Source organism: Salmo salar, chromosome ssa06 (assembly GCF_905237065.1).
Source record: "Salmo salar chromosome ssa06, Ssal_v3.1, whole genome shotgun sequence".
Taxonomy (NCBI): domain Eukaryota; kingdom Metazoa; phylum Chordata; class Actinopteri; order Salmoniformes; family Salmonidae; genus Salmo; species Salmo salar.
In genome coordinates, this window is record NC_059447.1 from 93,523,703 (window position 1) to 93,543,107 (window position 19,405).

General features: G+C 51.2%; 1 protein-coding gene across 1 annotated transcript in view; it reads left to right on the forward strand.

The window, feature by feature from the left end:
- Nucleotides 1–19,405, forward strand: part of nbas (NBAS subunit of NRZ tethering complex) — a 307,080-nt gene that overhangs the window by 213,849 nt on the left and 73,826 nt on the right. Inside the window, exon 46 of the mRNA XM_045721215.1 lies at nt 4,680–4,820. Coding sequence (XP_045577171.1) covers nt 4,680–4,820 — 141 coding nt within the window. The remainder of the gene's footprint in view (nt 1–4,679; nt 4,821–19,405) is intronic.

Here is a 19,405-nt window from a genome sequence, read left to right on the forward strand (position 1 = left end):
GCCGAGTTACAGTTTTGACTTAAATCAAGGTGTGCAAAGCTCTTAGAGACTTACCCAGAAAGACTCTCAGCTGTAATCGCTCTTAGAGACTTACCCAGAAAGACTCACAGCTCTTAGAGACTTACCCAGAAAGACTCACAGCTCTTAGAGACTTACCCAGAAAGACTCACAGCTGTAATCGCTCTTAGAGACGTACCCAGAAAGACTCACAGCTGTAATCGCTGCCAAAGGTGATTCTAACATGTATTGACTCAGGGGTGTGAATACTGATGTAAATTAAAATGTTAAATAAATGTGCGAACATTAAAAAAATATATTGTTCACTTTGATTTTCGCGCATTGTGTGTTGGTGGGTGAAGAAATAAATATCTATGTAAATCCATTTTGAATTCAGGCTGTAAATGTGGAATAAGTCAAAGGTGTATGAATACTTTCTGAAGTCACTGCATATATGGTTAATTATGGCCGGCATTATTTACAATCTGCCTCAATATCAATGTTGCTAGCTAAGGTATACGCGGGGATAGTAGGCCTAGTTGGCCGAAGCTATCTGGATGTGCTGGAAGTTAGAGGTAGCCTAAATAGTCAGTATTTATTAGAGAGAGAAAAATGCACTAAAATTGTCCAGAGTTTTAGTTGAATGATAAAAACTTAAAACTAACGATGGATGAAACAATAAAAATGTGATAAACTACAAAATAGCTGCTAAAATTAACGCCGCTCTAAATTCCGACAAACAGCTCTAACCTTTTATTGGTCGCAGAAAATTATATTCAGATTTCAGATTTGAATAGTAGAAAAGACCAAGATGTCTTGAGTTTTTTTTGTCTAAAATGCTGTAAAAGTTTCTGTATTGTTAGATTAGTAGCGTATAATTCTGGGTCCTGATTTTGAAAAGCAGAGGAAGATTTTATGTGCTCTATTTTTTTTTGTTGTTGACTTTTTTGGGGGAAAAAGTGGTACAAATGTCACTTGTTTATAACAAGTTAGAGGAAATGATGTCGTTAGTGAAACACCTGTATCGTTTGATCAGTAGATTAAATATTTTATTCATATTTCAGATTTGAATAGAAGCCGAGTAGAGGAAGTTTGGACACACCTACTCATTCAAGGGTTTTTTTCTTTATTTTTACTATTTTCTACATTGTAGATTAATAGTGAAGACATCAAAACTATGAAATAACACATATGGAATCATGTAGTAACCAAAAAAGTGTTGATTGTGGATTCCAGGTCATCTGATGCAGCACTCCATCACTCTCCTTCATGGTTAAATAGCCCTTAAACAGCCTGGAGGTGTGTTGGGTCATAGTCCTGTTGAAAAACAAATGATAGTCCCACTATGCCCAAACCAGATGGGATGGCGTATCGCTGCAGAATGCTGTGGTAGCCATGCTGGTTAAGTGTGCCTTGAATTCTAAATAAATCACAGACAGTGTCACCAGCAAAGCACCATCACACCACCTCCTCCATGCTTCACGGTGGGAACCACACATGCAGAGATCATCCGTTCACCTACTCTGCATCTCACAAAGACACAGTGTTTGGAACCAAAAATCTCAAATTTGAACTCATCAGAACAAAGGACAGATTTCCACCTGTCTAATGTCCATTGCTCGTGTTTCTTGGCCCAAGCAAGTCTCCTCATCTTATTGGTGTCCTTTAGTAGTGGTTTCTTTGCAGCATGAAGGCCTGATTCACTCAGTCTCCTCTGAACAGTTGATGTTGAGATGTGTCTGTTACTAGAACTCTGTGAAGCTTTTATTTGGGCTGCAGTTTCTGAGACTGGTAAATCTAATTAACTTATCCTCTGCAGCAGAGGTAACTCTGGGTCTTCCTTTCCTGTGGCGGTCCTCATGAGAGCCAGTTTCATCATAGCGCTTGATGTTTTTTTTGCGACAGAACTTTAAAAGTTAATGAAATGTTCCTAAGGGTAAAAAATTACCCCACCTTCGCTAAACCCCTAAAATAAAGCAGCTTAATTGAATTTTAAACCCCAAATCTATTTTCCATGAAGAAACAACCTGTCCTTCATCACAAACTTTGTGAATATCTGGGTTTTTCCTCTTCGCAATGCAGAAAGATAATGCATTTAATCAGTGGACACCACTCGTTTTTTATTACAACACACCTGTCATAATTGTTTTCTATACTAGAGGTGTATTATTAGTATTGCTACAGGTACTGCATAGGTGTAAACATAAACTTTTTAGCACTTGTATAGCCTAAGAAAGTAGCAGAAATGTGCAGAAAGTAGTTTTGAATGCGTTTTATTGAAGAGAAGAAATAAGTCTTGAACTTTTTTGGCAACAGTGAAATATATTCTTATATATATTCTTATATATGAGGAATTCAAACCAAACACTAGTCTTCTCCCATTGTTATAACCATTGCCCCCCCACCCACAAGGTGTATAAACAACAACAATATATAAGAATAAGATAATAGAACAGAAATCAATCAACTCTAATTATCACATGTAGGACAGTATGCAAGTGTATCTGCATGGACTTTGCAGATGTATTTCTCACATGTGCAGCACATAGTATTTGCTTTACAGTCCTTCTTTGGAAGGGGCCAGAATTTGCATCTCCTCCTCTTGCCTGCCCCCAGCTACAGCCTCAGGTGGATCAGGACAATATTCAGCCCCCTGAACAGCTTTCACAAGCGCTGCAGAGGCTGCTGTGCAGGGGGGGGAAGTGCTCCCTTCTTTGAATGTGTGGGGTTACAAGGGCCTTTCCCAGCTGCTCCAGGAACACCCTCCTTCTTGTTCTGCTTATCAGGCATCCAGGTAGGGTTGATCTTGTTCCACATCACGAAGGCATTGTATGAGGACATATCAATGATGTTATGGAAGATGACCAGGGACCAGCGGGGCAGTCATCCTCCTGCAGCTGTAAGTTCCAATCACCTTGTCCAGGTTGTCTACACCTCCTTTGTTGTGGTTGTAGTCCAGGATGTTGGCTGGCTTCCTGTCCTCACCATCACTGATCTCAGCCGTTTTGTGCAGTGTACTCAGGAGGATTCTTGTTCCTCTTTGGGAGGTAAGAAACTAGAGTGATGGTGGGGGGGGGGGGTGAAGGCAAACTTTGATGAAAAGGCCTCTCTCCCCCTTGTTGTGAGGAGTGCAGGGGGCAGCTCAGGCTTGTTCTTTCTATCTGTGCCAACCCATGGTGAGCTTCCTCTTCAGGAGCTACTGGCTGAGTTCAATCAGTAGCACACAATCTCAATTTCTCATTGTGTGTGTGTGTGTCTGTGTGTGTGTGTTTTTGTGGTGTGTAAATAATTTTAACTGCCGGGTCAAAAATGACCCTAAGACTATCTTTGTACCCTGGTGGTGAACAGTTTTCATGGAAATATGAACAAAGGCGATGTTTCACTTTTTCTAATGTTGGGGTCACTAGGAAAAGTCATTTTTTTTCGCTGCTGTTAAATATAGTGGGCCGTCATTTTTGACCCTTAAGACAACACAAGTGTTAAAGTAATGATGGACTGTCATTTCTCTTTGCTTATTTGAGCTGTTCTTGCCATAATATGGACTTGGTCTTTTACCAAATAGGGCTATCTTCTGTATACCACCCCTACCTTGTCACAACACAACTGATTGGCTGAAATACATTAAGAAGGAAAGAAATTCCACAAATTAACTTTTAACAAGGCACACCTGTTAATTGAAATGCATTCCAGGTGATTACCTCATGAAGCTGGTTGAGAGAATGCCAAGACTGTGCAAAGTTGTCATCAAGGCAAAGGGTGGCTACTTTGAAGAATCTAAAATCTATTTTGATTTGTTTAATACTTTTTTGGTTACTACATGATTCCATGTGTGTTATTTCATAGTTTTGATGTCTTCACTGTTATTCTACAATGTTGAAAATAGTAAAAATAAAGAAAAACCCTTGAATGAGTAGGTGTGTCCAAACTTTTGACCGGTAGTGTGTAAACAACTCAATCTAGACCAGGCTACACATTTTAAAGTTTAAACAAATTTCTATCTTAAATGGTGTTGTGTTCCACATAATAATCAGATATACTGTGTGTTGGATATTTAATGTGTGGACTCTTTCTTCCAACTAATAAGATGTATGTAAGAAATCTAGAGTTATGCTACAGCTAGCACGCCTAGTAACCTGTCAGCTAGCGCGCCTAGCACCCTGTCAGCTAGCACGCCCAGCAACCTGTCAGCTAGCGCGCCCAGCAACCTGTCAGCTAGCGCGCCTAACAACCTGTCAGCTAGCACGCCCATCAACCTGTCAGCTAGCACGCCCAGCAACCTGTCAGCTAGCGCGCCCAGCAACCTGTCAGCTAGCGCGCCCAGCAACCTGTCAGCTAGCGCGCCCAGCAACCTGTCAGCTAGCGCGCCCAGCAACCTGTCAGCTAGCGCGCCCAGCAACCTGTCAGCTAGCGCGCCCAGCAACCTGTCAGCTAGCGCGCCCAGCAACCTGTCAGCTAGCGCGCCCAGCAACCTGTCAGCTAGCGCGCCCAGCAACCTGTCAGCTAGCGCGCCCAGCAACCTGTCAGCTAGCGCGCCCAGCAACCTGTCAGCTAGCGCGCCCAGCAACCTGTCAGCTAGCGCGCCCAGCAACCTGTCAGCTAGCGCGCCCAGCAACCTGTCAGCTAGCGCGCCCAGCAACCTGTCAGCTAGCGCGCCCTAACAACATGTACCCTCTTTTCTAAAGGTTTTAAAGAGACCCCCCCAGACAGAACAGGATTTCCTCCACGCCTATGACACCTGCGCTAAATACTTGGACAGACTGCTTCCTGCTGATGCTGTCCACTTCCTGGATGACATAACGTTCTCTCCGCAAGCAGTCAATCAGGTGAGGATGTGATGATGATGATGGTAGTGCTGGTCATTATGGTGATGGTGATGATGGTGGTGGTGACGAGAATTATGATAATAATGGTGGGGATGATGCTGAGTTAAGTTGATTAGGATCCCCTTTAACTGCTGAACATGCAGCAGCTACTCTTCCTGGGGTCCATTAACTACTGGACATGCAGCAGCTACTCTTCCTGGGTTCATTAACTACTGAACATGCAGCAGCTACTCTTCCTGGGGTTCATTAACTACTGAACATGCAGCAGCTACTCTTCCTGGGGTCCATTAACTACTGAATATGCAGCAGCTACTCTTCCTGGGGTTCATTAACTACTGAACATGCAGCAGCTACTCTTCCTGGGGTTCATTAACTACTGGACATGCAGCAGCTACTCTTCCTGGGGTTCATTAACTACTGAACATGCAGCAGCTACTCTTCCTGGGGTCCATTAACTACTGAATATGCAGCAGCTACTCTTCCTGGGGTTCATTAACTACTGAACATGCAGCAGCTACTCTTCCTGGGGTTCATTAACTACTGGACATGCAGCAGCTACTCTTCCTGGGGTCCATTAACTACTGAACATGCAGCAGCTACTCTTCCTGGGGTTCATTAACTACTGAACATGCAGCAGCTACTCTTCCTGGGGTTCATTAACTACTGAATATGCAGCAGCTACTCTTCCTGGGGTTCATTAACTACTGAACATGCAGCAGCTACTCTTCCTGGGGTTCATTAACTACTGAACATGCAGCAGCTACTCTTCCTGGGGTTCATTAACTACTGAACATGCAGCAGCTACTCTTCCTGGGGTCCATTAACTACTGAACATGCAGCAGCTACTCTTCCTGGGGTTCATTAACTACTGAACATGCAGCAGCTACTCTTCCTGGGGTTCATTAACTACTGAACATGCAGCAGCTACTCTTCCTGGGGTTCATTAACTACTGAACATGCAGCAGCTACTCTTCCTGGGGTTCATTAACTACTGTACATGCAGCAGCTACTCTTCCTGGGGTCCATTAACTACTGGACATGCAGCAGCTACTCTTCCTGGGGTCCATTAACTACTGAACATGCAGCAGCTACTCTTCCTGGGGTTCATTAACTACTGAACATGCAGCAGCTACTCTTCCTGGGGTCCATTAACTACTGAACATGCAGCAGCTACTCTTCCTGGGGTTCATTAACTACTGAACATGCAGCAGCTACTCTTCCTGGGGTTCATTAACTACTGAACATGCAGCAGCTACTCTTCCTGGGGTCCATTAACTACTGAACATGCAGCAGCTACTCTTCCTGGGGTTCATTAGATACTGAACATGCAGCAGCTACTCTTCCTGAGGTCCATTAACTACTGAATATGCAGCAGCTACTCTTCCTGGGGTTCATTAACTACTGAATATGCAGCAGCTACTCTTCCTGGGGTTCATTAACTACTGAATATGCAGCAGCTACTCTTCCTGGGGTCCATTAACTACTGGACATGCAGCAGCTACTCTTCCTGGGGTTCATTAGATACTGAACATGCAGCAGCTACTCTTCCTGGGGTTCATTAACTACTGAATATGCAGCAGCTACTCTTCCTGGGGTCCATTAACTACTGAATATGCAGCAGCTACTCTTCCTGGGGTCCATTAACTACTGAACATGCAGCAGCTACTCTTCCTGGGGTCCATTAACTACTGAACATGCAGCAGCTACTCTTCCTGGGGTTCATTAACTACTGGACATGCAGCAGCTACTCTTCCTGGGGTCCATTAGCTACTGGACATGCAGCAGCTACTCTTCCTGGGGTTCATTAACTACTGAACATGCAGCAGCTACTCTTCCTGGGGTCCATTAACTACTGAACATGCAGCAGCTACTCTTCCTGGGGTTCATTAACTACTGAACATGCAGCAGCTACTCTTCCTGGGGTTCATTAACTACTGGACATGCAGCAGCTACTCTTCCTGGGGTTCATTAACTACTGAACATGCAGCAGCTACTCTTCCTGGGGTTCATTAACTACTGAACATGCAGCAGCTACTCTTCCTGGGGTCCATTAACTACTGAACATGCAGCAGCTACTCTTCCTGGGGTCCATTAACTACTGAACATGCAGCAGCTACTCTTCCTGGGGTTCATTAACTACTGAACATGCAGCAGCTACTCTTCCTGGGGTCCACATTAACTACTGAACATGCAGCAGCTACTCTTCCTGGGGTTCATTAACTACTGAACATGCAGCAGCTACTCTTCCTGGGGTTCATTAACTACTGAACATGCAGCAGCTACTCTTCCTGGGCTTCATTAACTACTGAACATACAGCAGCTACTCTTCCTGGGGTCCACATTAACTACTGAACATGCAGCAGCTACTCTTCCTGGGGTCCCATTAACTACTGAACATGCAGCAGCTACTCTTCCTGGGGTCCCACACAAGACGTACAAATACATGACAAAGTACAGAACAGTAATGGAGAAGAACATTCAATTTAAAACATTTCAACCAATCTGTGAATAAAATAAGAGTTATGTATGGGAAAGACACCAAGAGACAAAAAATAATAATATTTACACTCTATTCATATGTGCATATTGTTAAATACAGTTAAATCAGAGCATTAGAAAGAGAGAAGCTGTGAAATACAATGTTTTCTTTTAATGTTGTTTTTTTAAAGCTAAACTTTCTTTTTTTGCGTGAGTTACCTCTGGTGGCAGAGCATTCCTTGGTGACGTGGGTCTATACATAACTGTGTGACACATGTATTAAGTCTGTCTGTGGTCTGGGTACAGTGAAGAAGCCCTTAGTGGTGTTTCTGGTCGGCGATGTCTGTCTGGTTTTGAAGTGTACGCAAATTCATTATACAATTGGTTAGGTGTTTTCAACAGTCAAATGTGTCTTTAAAACATTTTTACAAACTTTACATTATACATTTTTTGTCATTTTAGCAGACGCTCTTATCCAGAGCGACTTACAGTAGTGAATGCATACATTTCATACAATTTTCTCTCCGTACTGGTCCCCCTGTGGGAATCGAACCCACAACCCTGGCGTTGTAAACACCGTGCTCTATGCTCAAAGACTATCGTGCATGTTGTTGTTTGTTCTGTTTGTTTGTGAAGGGCAAGGCGTTGCTGCTCTGTTCAGACTCACCCGCAGCGTTGCTCGGTCTGTACTGTACCTGACCATATTACCAGTCAGTAATCAAGACGGGACAAGACCACAGCCTGAACAACTGGTACAGTTGATCTGTGTCCAAAAAAAAAAATGACAGACCATGTTTTGATAACAGACATGGCTCTCTCTCCGTCTTCACAACAACTTTGTCAATATGACTCGACTGCGATTAACTGACGTTTCTTCCATTAGTGAGTTAAATCTATCCTCCACATTAGATTTCTCCAGTTTTATCAATATATATACTGGTGTGTAGCTATGCACGTCAGTTGCTAGGCAACTTGGTAACTGGCAGCAAGCAACGTGAGCTCTCGAAAAAGATATTTAAAATGCAGATTTTTTTTGTTTTGTTGTTAATTTGTTAACATAATTAGAAAAACAATAGTTGTCATTAAACCGTTAACCACAGAAGACCTCTGAAATAACAAGAAGCTAACGTGCTATTAGCGTTAGCAAAATACATTTAAAAAAACAAAAAAAACAAGCTTGGAACACAAGCTAATGTCTTAATGAAGGACCAAAACATTCACGCCCAGGTGCAGCTTTTGGAAAATTAAAACTATTGGGGTTGAAATGGATATAGATCTAAGGATATTGAAACAATTCAAAGAGAGAACCCTGAGGGACAAGCCAGAGATGATTTATGACTTCAGTGGACCTGCAGTCTGGCACTCTGCTGTCACTGCTGCCCTGCCCTATACCAGGAAGGAACTCTGCTGCCCTGCCCTATACCAGGAAGGAACTCTGCTGCCCTGCCCTATACCAGGAAGGAACTCTGCTGCCCTTCCCTATACCAGGAAGGAACTCTGCTGCCCTGCCCTATACCAGGAAGGAACTCTGCTGCCCTTCCCTATACCAGGAAGGAACTCTGCTGCCCTGCCCTATACCAGGAAGGAACTCTGCTGCCCTGCCCTATACCAGGAAGGAACTCTGCTGCCCTGCCCTATACCAGGAAGGAACTCTGCTGCCCTGCCCTATACCAGGAAGGAACTCTGCTGCCCTGCCCTATACCAGGAAGGAACTCTGCCGCCCTGCCCTATACCAGGAAGGAACTCTGCTGCCCTTCCCTATACCAGGAAGGAACTCTGCTGCCCTGCCCTATACCAGGAAGGAACTCTGCTGCCCTGCCCTATACCAGGAAGGAACTCTGCTGCCCTGCCCTATACCAGGAAGGAACTCTGCTGCCCTGCCCTATACCAGGAAGGAACTCTGCCGCCCTGCCCTATACCAGGAAGGAACTCTGCTGCCCTGCCCTATACCAGGAAGGAACTCTGCCGCCCTGCCCTATACCAGGAAGGAACTCTGCTGCCCTGCCCTATACCAGGAAGGAACTCTGCTGCCCTTCCCTATACCAGGAAGGAACTCTGCTGCCCTGCCCTATACCAGGAAGGAACTCTGCCGCCCTGCCCTATACCAGGAAGGAACTCTGCTGCCCTGCCCTATACCAGGAAGGAACTCTGCTGCCCTGCCCTATACCAGGAAGGAACTCTGCTGCCCTGCCCTATACCAGGAAGGAACTCTGCTGCCCTGCCCTATACCAGGAAGGAACTCTGCCGCCCTGCCCTATACCAGGAAGGAACTCTGCTGCCCTGCCCTATACCAGGAAGGAACTCTGCCGCCCTGCCCTATACCAGGAAGGAACTCTGCTGCCCTGCCCTATACCAGGAAGGAACTCTGCTGCCCTGCCCTATACCAGGAAGGAACTCTGCCGCCCTGCCCTATACCAGGAAGGAACTCTGCCGCCCTGCCCTATACCAGGAAGGAACTCTGCCGCCCTGCCCTATACCAGGAAGGAACTCTGCTGCCCTGCCCTATACCAGGAAGGAACTCTGCTGCCCTTCCCTATACCAGGAAGGAACTCTGCTGCCCTTCCCTATACCAGGAAGGAACTCTGCAGCCCTGCCCTATACCAGGAAGGAACTCTGCCGCCCTACCCTATACCAGGAAGGAACTCTGCCGCCCCTGCCCTATACCAGGAAGGAACTCTGCTGCCCTGCCCTATACCAGGAAGGAACTCTGCCGCCCTGCCCTATACCAGGAAGGAACTCTGCCGCCCTGCCCTATACCAGGAAGGAACTCTGCTGCCCTGCCCTATACCAGGAAGGGTGGCGTCTGCACGGCCAGGCACATCACCGTGGAGGGAGAAGAGGAACAGGAAGGACTGAATCCCGTGAAGATGTGTCAACATCAGAAAGGACAACGGGGTGCTTCTCCTCATTTCCACCCCCAGAGTTAATGCTCTGAAAGACAGCCTGGCTCAACAACACAGAGATCTCCAGCAACCAGACCCACGGACCGGCAACCAGCTGGCAGCTCAGATACAACAGATGTGCTGTGCTGTGAGCCAGGTTGAAGAGGCAACCCACGATCTGCAGATGGAGCTGAACCCTCGTGAAGGAGGAACTCATGAGGAGCGAGGAGCAGTCGGTCTGTCCCTGGAGGAGATGAAGACCATGCCCACAACCTCTCCAAAACACACACACACACACCCACCCACAACCTCTCCAAAACACACACACACACACACACCCACAACCTCTCCAAAACACACACACACACACACACACACACACACACACACACACACACACACACACACACACACACACCCACCCACAACCTCTCCAAAACACACACACACACACCCACCCACAACCTCTCCAAAACACACACACACACCCACCCACAACCTCTCCAAAACACACACACACACCCACCCACAACCTCTCCAAAACACACACACACACACACACCACACACACACACACACACACACACACACCACAACCTCTCCAAAACACACACACACACACACCCACAACCTCTCCAAAACACACACACACACACCCACCCACAACCTCTCCAAAACACACACCCACCCACAACCTCTCCAAAACACACACACACCCACAACCTCTCCAAACACACACACACACACACACCCACCCACAACCTCTCCAAAACACACACACACACACCCCTCCACCCACAACCTCTCCAAAACACACACACACACACACACCCACAACCTCTCCAAACACACACACACACCCACCCACAACCTCTCCAAACACACACACACCCACAACCTCACAAACACACACACACACACACACACACACACCCACAACCTCTCCAAAACACACACACACCCACAACCTCTCCACACACACACACACACACACACACACACACACACACACAACCTCTCCAAACACACACACACACCCACAACCTCTCCAAAACACACACACACACACACACACCCACCCACAACCTCTCCAAAACACACACACACCCACAACCTCTCCAAAACACACACACACCCACAACCTCTCCAAAACACACACACACACACACACACACACACACACACCACAACCAAAACACACACACACCCACAACCTCTCCAAAACACACACACACACACCACCACAACCTCTCCAAAACACACACACACACACCACACACACACACACACACACACACACACACACACACACAACCTCTCCAAAACACACACACACCCACAACCTCTCCAAAACACACACACACACACCCACCCACAACCTCTCCAAAACACACACCCACCCACAACCTCTCCAAAACACACACACACCCACAACCTCTCCAAAACACACACACACACACACACACACACACACACCCACAACCTCTCCAAAACACACACACACCCACAACCTCTCCAAAACACACACACACACACACACCCACAACCTCTCCAAAACACACACACACACCCACCCACAACCTCTCCAAAACACACACACACCCACAACCTCTCCAAAACACACACACACACACCCACAACCTCTTATTAGTAGTTTTATTAGTTTTATTAGTAGTATTATTAGTAGTAGTATTAGTAGTTTTATTAGTAGTTTTATTAGTAGTATTAGTAGTTTTATTAGTAGTTTTATTAGTAGTATTAGTAGTTTTATTAGTAGTTGTAGCAGTAGTTTTATTAGTAGTTTTATGCACTATATAGGGAATAGTGTGCCATAGGGCTCTGGTCTAAAGTAGTGCACTATATAGTGAATAGGCTGCCATAGGGCTCTGGTCTAAAGTAGTGCACTATAAGGGAATAGGGTGCCATAGAGCCCTGATCTAAAGTAGTGCACTATATAGGGAATAGGCTGCCATAGGGCTCTGGTCTAAAGTAGTGCACTATAAGGGAATAGGGTGCCATTTGGGGTGTACACCAAGTCAGCTACAGTTCCACTCTGAAGTTGTTTACAGATAAATGTCTATTTAAAATGATACAGAAAGATCTGTCATCTGCCTTTTCACACCGTCAAAATGTCCCTTCTCCTCTCCCCCTTTCTCCTCTCTAACCCCCTCTCTCCTCTCCCATCCCCCTCTCTCCCCTGCTTTCTCCTCTCTAACCCCCTCTCTAACCCCCTCTCTCCTCTCCAACCCCCTCTCTCCCCTGCTTTCTCCTCTCTAACCCCCTCTCCTCTCACCCCCTCTCTCCACTGCTTTCTCCTCTCTAACCCCCTCTCTAACCCCCTCTCTCCTCTCTAACCCCCTCTCTCCCTGCTTTCTCCTCTCTAACCCTCCCTCTCTAACCCCCTCTCTAACCCCCTCTCTCCTCTCTCAACCCCCCTCTCTAACCCCCTCTCTCCTCTCCAACCCCCTCTCTCCCCTGCTTTCTCCTCTCCACCCCCTCTCTCCCCTGCTTTCCCCTCTCTAACCCCCTCTCTAACCCCCTCTCTAACCCCCCTCTCTCCTCTCCACCCCCTCTCTCCCCTGCTTTCTCCTCTCCAATCCCCTTCTCTCCCCTGCTTTCTCCTCTCTAACCCCCTCTCTCAACCCCCTCTCTCCTCTCCACCCCCCTCTCTCCCCTGCTTTCTCCTCTCCAACCCCCTCTCTCCCTCTTTCTCCTCTCCACCCCCTCTCTCCCTGCTTTCTCCCCTCTAACCCCTCTCTAACCCCCTCTCTCCTCTCTAACCCCCTCTCTAACCCCTCTCTCCTCTCTAACCCCTCTCTAACCCCTCTCTCTAACCCCTCTCTCCTCTCTAACCCCTCTCTCCTCTCCACCCCCCTCTCTCCCCTGCTTTCTCCCCTCTAACCCCCTCTCTAACCCCCTCTCTCCTCTCCACCCCCTCTCTCCCCTGCTTTCTCCTCTCTAACCCCTCTCTAACCCCCTCTCTAACCCCCTCTCTCCTCTCCATCCCCTCTCTCCCTGCTTTCTCCTCTCTAACCCCCTCTCTAACCCCTCTCTCCCCTGCTTTCTCCTCTCTAACCCCCTCTCTAACCCCCTCTCTAACCCCCTCTCTCCTCTCCAACCCCCTCTCTCCACTGCTTTCTCCTCTCCACCCCCTCTCTCCCCTGCTTTCTCCTCTCCACCCCCTCTCTCCCCTGCTTTCTCCTCTCCACCCCCTCTCTCCCCTGCTTTCTCCTACTCTAACCCCTCTCTCCCCTGCTTTCTCCTCTCCAACCCCCTCTCTCCTCCCCACCCCTCTCTCCCCTGCTTTCTCCTCTCCACCCCCTCTCTCCCCTGCTTTCTCCTCTCCACCCCCTCTCTCCCCTGCTTTCTCCTCTCTAACCCCCTCTCTCCCCTGCTTTCTCCTCTCTAACCCCCTCTCCACCCCCCTCTCTCCCCTGCTTTCTCCTCTCCACCCCCCTCTCCCCCTGCTTTCTCCTCTCCAACCCCCTCTCTCCCCTGCTTTCTCCTCTCCCATCCCCTCTCTCCCCTGCTTTCTCCTCTCCACCCCCTCTCTCCCCTGCTTTCTCCTCTCCCATCCCCTCTCTCCCCTGCTTTCTCCTCTCTAACCCCCTCTCTCCCCTGCTTTCTCCTCTCCCATCCCCTCTCTCCCCTGCTTTCTCCTCTCCCATCCCCTCTCTCCCCTGCTTTCTCCTCTCCACCCCCCTCTCTCCCCTGCTTTCTCCTCTCCCATTCCCTCTCTCCCCTGCTTTCTCCTCTCCACCCCCCTCTCTCCCCTGCTTTCTCCCCTCTAACCCCCTCTCTAACCCCCTCTCCTCTCTAACCCCCTCTCTAACCCCTCTCTCCTCTCTAACCCCCTCTCTAACCCCCTCTCTAACCCCCTCTCTCCTCTCTAACCCCTCTCTAACCCCCTCTCTCCTCTCCACCCCCCTCTCCCCTGCTTTCTCCCCTCTAACCCCTCTCTAACCCCCCTCTCTCCTCTCCACCCCCTCTCTCCCCTGCTTTCTCCCCTCTAACCCCTCTCTAACCCCCTCTCTAACCCCCTCTCTCCTCTCCATCCCCCTCTCTCCCCTGCTTTCTCCTCTCTAACCCCCTCTCTAACCCCCTCTCTCCCCTGCTTTCTCCTCTCTAACCCCCTCTCTAACCCCCTCTCCAATCCCCTCTCTCCACTGCTTTCTCCTCTCCACCCCCCTCTCTCCCCTGCTTTCTCCTCTCCACCCCCCTCTCTCCCCTGCTTTCTCCTCTCTAACCCCCTCTCTCCCCTGCTTTCTCCTCTCCAACCCCCTCTCTCCTCTCCACCCCCTCTCTCCCCTGCTTTCTCCTCTCCACCCCCTCTCCCCCCTGCTTTCTCCTCTCCACCCCCCTCTCTCCCCTGCTTTCTCCTCTCTAACCCCCTCTCTCCCCTGCTTTCTCCTCTCTAACCCCTCTCCACCCCCCTCTCCCCCTGCTTTCTCCTCTCCACCCCCTCTCTCCCCTGCTTTCTCCTCTCCACCCCCTCTCTCCCCTGCTTTCTCCTCTCCCATCCCCTCTCTCCCCTGCTTTCTCCTCTCCACCCCCTCTCTCCCCTGCTTTCTCCTCTCCCATCCCCTCTCTCCCCTGCTTTCTCCTCTCTACCCCCTCTCTCCCCTGCTTTCTCCTCTCCCATCCCCTCTCTCCCCTGCTTTCTCCTCTCTAACCCCCTCTCTCCCCTGCTTTCTCCTCTCCAACCCCTCTCTCCTCTCCACCCCCTCTCTCCCCTGCTTTCTCCTCTCCACCCCCTCTCCCCCTGCTTTCTCCTCTCCACCCCCTCTCTCCCCTGCTTTCTCCTCTCTAACCCCCTCTCTCCCTGCTTTCTCCTCTCTAACCCCTCTCCACCCCCTCTCTCCCCTGCTTTCTCCTCTCTAACCCCTCTCTCCCCTGCTTTCTCCTCTCTAACCCCTCTCCACCCCCCTCTCTCCCCTGCTTTCTCCTCTCCCACCCCCTCTCTCCCCTGCTTTCTCCTCTCTAACCCCCTCTCTCCCCTGCTTTCTCCTCTCCAATCCCCTCTCTCCCCTGCTTTCTCCTCTCCACCCCCTCTCTCCCCTGCTTTCTCCTCTCCCACCCCCTCTCTCCCCTGCTTTCTCCTCTCCCATCCCCTCTCTCCCCTGCTTTCTCCTCTCCACCCCCTCTCTCCCCTGCTTTCTCCCCTCTAACCCCCTCTCTAACCCCCTCTCTAACCCCTCTCTCCTCTCCATCCCCCTCTCTCCCCTGCTTTCTCCTCTCTAACCCCCCTCTCTCTAACCCCCTCTCTCCCCTGCTTTCTCCTCTCTAACCCCCTCTCTAACCCCTCTCTAACCCCCTCTCTCCTCTCCAATCCCCTCTCTCCACTGCTTTCTCCTCTCCAACCCCCTCTCTCCTCTCCACCCCCTCTCTCCCCTGCTTTCTCCTCTCCACCCCCCTCTCCCCCTGCTTTCTCCTCTCCACCCCCCCTCTCTCCCCTGCTTTCTCCTCTCTAACCCCCCTCTCTCCCCTGCTTTCTCCTCTCCCACCCCCTCTCTCCCCTGCTTTCTCCTCTCCCATCCCCTCTCTCCCCTGCTTTCTCCTCTCCACCCCCTCTCTCCCCTGCTTTCTCCTCTCCCATCCCCTCTCTCCCTGCTTTCTCCTCTCTAACCCCCCTCTCTCCCCTGCTTTCTCCTCTCCAACCCCTCTCCCCTCTTCCTCTCCACCCCCTCTCTCCCCTGCTTTCTCCTCTCCACCCCCCTCTCTCCCTGCTTTCTCCTCTCTAACCCCTCTCTCCCCTGCTTTCTCCTCTCTACCCCCTCCACCCCCTCTCTCCCCTGCTTTCTCCTCTCCCATCCCCTCTCTCCCCTGCTTTCTCCTCTCCACCCCCTCTCTCCCCTGCTTTCTCCTCTCCCATCCCCTCTCTCCCGTGCTTTCTCCTCTCCACCCCCTCTCTCCCCTGCTTTCTCCTCTCCCATCCCCTCTCTCCCCTGCTTTCTCCTCTCCCATCCCCTCTCTCCCCTGCTTTCTCCTCTCCCATCCCCTCTCTCCCCTGCTTTCTCCTCTCCCATCCCCTCTCTCCCCTGCTTTCTCCTCTCTAACCCCCTCTCTCCCCTGCTTTCTCCTCTCCAACCCCCTCTCTCCCCTGCTTTCTCCTCTCCAACCCCCTCTCTCCCCTGCTTTCTCCTCTCCAACTGTGTTCATTTTGCTGGACCCCAGGAAGAGTAGCTGCTGCTTTGGCAGTAACTAATGGGGATCCATAATAAATACAAATACAGATACAACCCCCTCTCTCCCCTGCTTGCTCCTTCTCCTCTGCCTCTCTCTTCTCTTCTCTCCTGGTGAGTTGATTGATCCCCCTTTTACTTCAGAGCCGTTAAACTCCATCTCCCAGCAGGCACCTCTCACCCACTGAGCTTTTAACCCACACATTAGCTCTAATCAACACCCTCCCTGTTTATCTCCTCTTTTCTCTCTCATCCCTCCATACCTACTCTTCTCCCTTTCCATCCTCTGTCCTCTTCTCTCTTCTCCATTTCCATCCTCTGTCCTCTTCTACTCTTCTCCCTTTCCATCCTCTGTCCTCCCTACTGTTCTCTCTTCTCCATTTCCATCCTCTGTCCTCTTCTCTCTTCTCCCTTTCCATCCTCTGTCCTCTTCTCTCTTCTCCATTTCCATCCTCTGTCCTCCCTACTGTTCTCTCTTCTCCATTTCCATCCTCTGTCCTCTTCTCTCTTCTCCATTTCCATCCTCTGTCCTCCCTACTGTTCTCTCTTCTCCATTTCCATCCTCTGTCCTCTTCTCTCTTCTCCATTTCCATCCTCTGTCCTCTTCTCTCTTCTTCATTTCCATCCTCTGTCCTCCCTTTCTGTTCCTCTCCCTCACCCATATACCAGTGGGAACAGCTGTCTCTCTCTTGATCTAAATACTAACCTTCCCCCCCCATGGTTCGATCCGTCCCCCAGGAGGCCATGTGGGAGGTGGGGGCTAACCACTTCCTCACCAGGTGTTGTAGTTTAGTAGGGAAATGGGGAGGATTCAATTTTCCTGGGTGGTATTGATCACTGAGGCCTGTCAATGGAAGCGTCGTCTCCTCGCTCTTCACCCTGTCCCCCCTCCTCTTCTACAGCCCCTGGCATACCCACCCTGTCCCCCTCCTCTTCTACAGTCCCTGGCATGCCCACCCTGTCCCCCCTCCTCTTCTACAGTCCCTGGCATGCCCACCCTGTCCCCCTCCTCTTCTACAGTCCCTGGCATGCCCACCCTGTCCCCCTCCTCTTCTACAGCCCCTGGCATGCCCACCCTGTCCCCCTCCTCTTCTACAGCCCCTGGCATACCCACCCTGTCCCCCTCCTCTTCTACAGTCCCTGGCATGCCCACCCTGTCCCCCTCCACTTCTACAGCCCCTGGCATGCCCACCCCTGTCCCCCTCCTCTTCTACAGCCCCTGGCATACCCACCCTGTCCCCCTCCTCTTCTACAGCCCCTGGCATACCCACCCTGTCCCCCTCCTCTTCTACAGTCCCTGGCATACCCACCCTGTCCCCCTCCTCTTCTACAGCCCCTGGCATACCCACCCTGTCCCCTCCTCTTCTACAGCCCCTGGCATACCCACCCTGTCCCCCTCCTCTTCTACAGCCCCTGGCATACCCACCCTGTCCCCCTCCTCTTCTACAGCCCCTGGCATGCCCACCCTGTCCCCCTCCTCTTCTACAGCCCCTGGCATACCCACCCTGTCCCCCCTCCTCTTCTACAGCCCCTGGCATGCCCACCCTGTCCCCCTCCTCTTCTACAGTCCCTGGCATGCCCACCCTGTCCCCCTCCTCTTCTACAGCCCCTGGCATACCCACCCTGTCCACCTCCTCTTCTACAGCCCCTGGCATACCCACCCTGTCCCCCTCCTCTTCTACAGCCCCTGGCATGCCCACCCTGTCCCCCTCCTCTTCTACAGCCCCTGGCATGCCCACCCTGTCCCCCGTCCTCTTCTACAGCCCCTGGCATACCCACCCTGTCCCCCTCCTCTTCTACAGCCCCTGGCATGCCCACCCTGTCCCCTCCACTTCTACAGCCCCTGGCATACCCACCCTGTCCCCCATCCTCTTCTACAGCCCCTGGCATGCCCACCCTGTCCCCCTCCTCTTCTACAGTCCCTGGCATGCCCACCCTGTCCCCCCTCCTCTTCTACAGCCCCTGGCATACCCACCCTGTCCCCCTCCTCTTCTACAGCCCCTGGCATGCCCACCCTGTCCCCCCCTCTTCTACAGCCCCTGGCATACCCACCCTGTCCCCTCCTCTTCTACAGCCCCTGGCATGCCCACCCTGTCCCCCTCCTCTTCTACAGTCCCTGGCATGCCCACCCTGTCCCCCTCCTCTTCTACAGTCCCTGGCATACCCACCCTGTCCCCCCCCTCTTCTACAGCCCCTGGCATGCCCACCCTGTCCCCCTCCTCTTCTACAGCCCCTGGCATACCCACCCTGTCCCCCCCTCTTCTACAGCCCCTGGCATACCCACCCTGTCCCCCCCCTCTTCTACAGCCCCTGGCATACCCACCCTGTCCCCCTCCTCTTCTACAGTCCCTGGCATGCCCACCCTGTCCCCCTCCTCTTCTACAGTCCCTGGCATGCCCACCCTGTCCCCCTCCTCTTCTACAGTCCCTGGCATGCCCACCCTGTCCCCCCTCCTCTTCTACAGCCCCTGGCATACCCACCCTGTCCCCCTCCTCTTCTACAGTCCCTGGCATGCCCACCCTGTCCCCCTCCTCTTCTACAGCCCCTGGCATACCCACCCTGTCCCCCTCCTCTTCTACAGTCCCTGGCATACCCACCCTGTCCCCCTCCTCTTCTACAGTCCCTGGCATGCCCACCCTGTCCCCCTCCTCTTCTACAGTCCCTGGCATACCCACCCTGTCCCCCTCCTCTTCTACAGCCCCTGGCATGCCCACCCTGTCCCCCTCCTCTTCTACAGCCCCTGGCATACCCACCCTGTCCCCCTCCTCTTCTACAGCCCCTGGCATACCCACCCTGTCCCCCTCCTCTTCTACAGTCCCTGGCATGCCCACCCTGTCCCCCTCCTCTTCTACAGCCCCTGGCATGCCCACCCTGTCCCCCTCCTCTTCTACAGCCCCTGGCATGCCCACCCTGTCCCCTCCTCTTCTACAGCCCCTGGCATACCCACCCTGTCCCCCTCCTCTTCTACAGCCCCTGGCATGCCCACCCTGTCCCCCTCCTCTTCTACAGCCCCTGGCATACCCACCCTGTCCCCCTCCTCTTC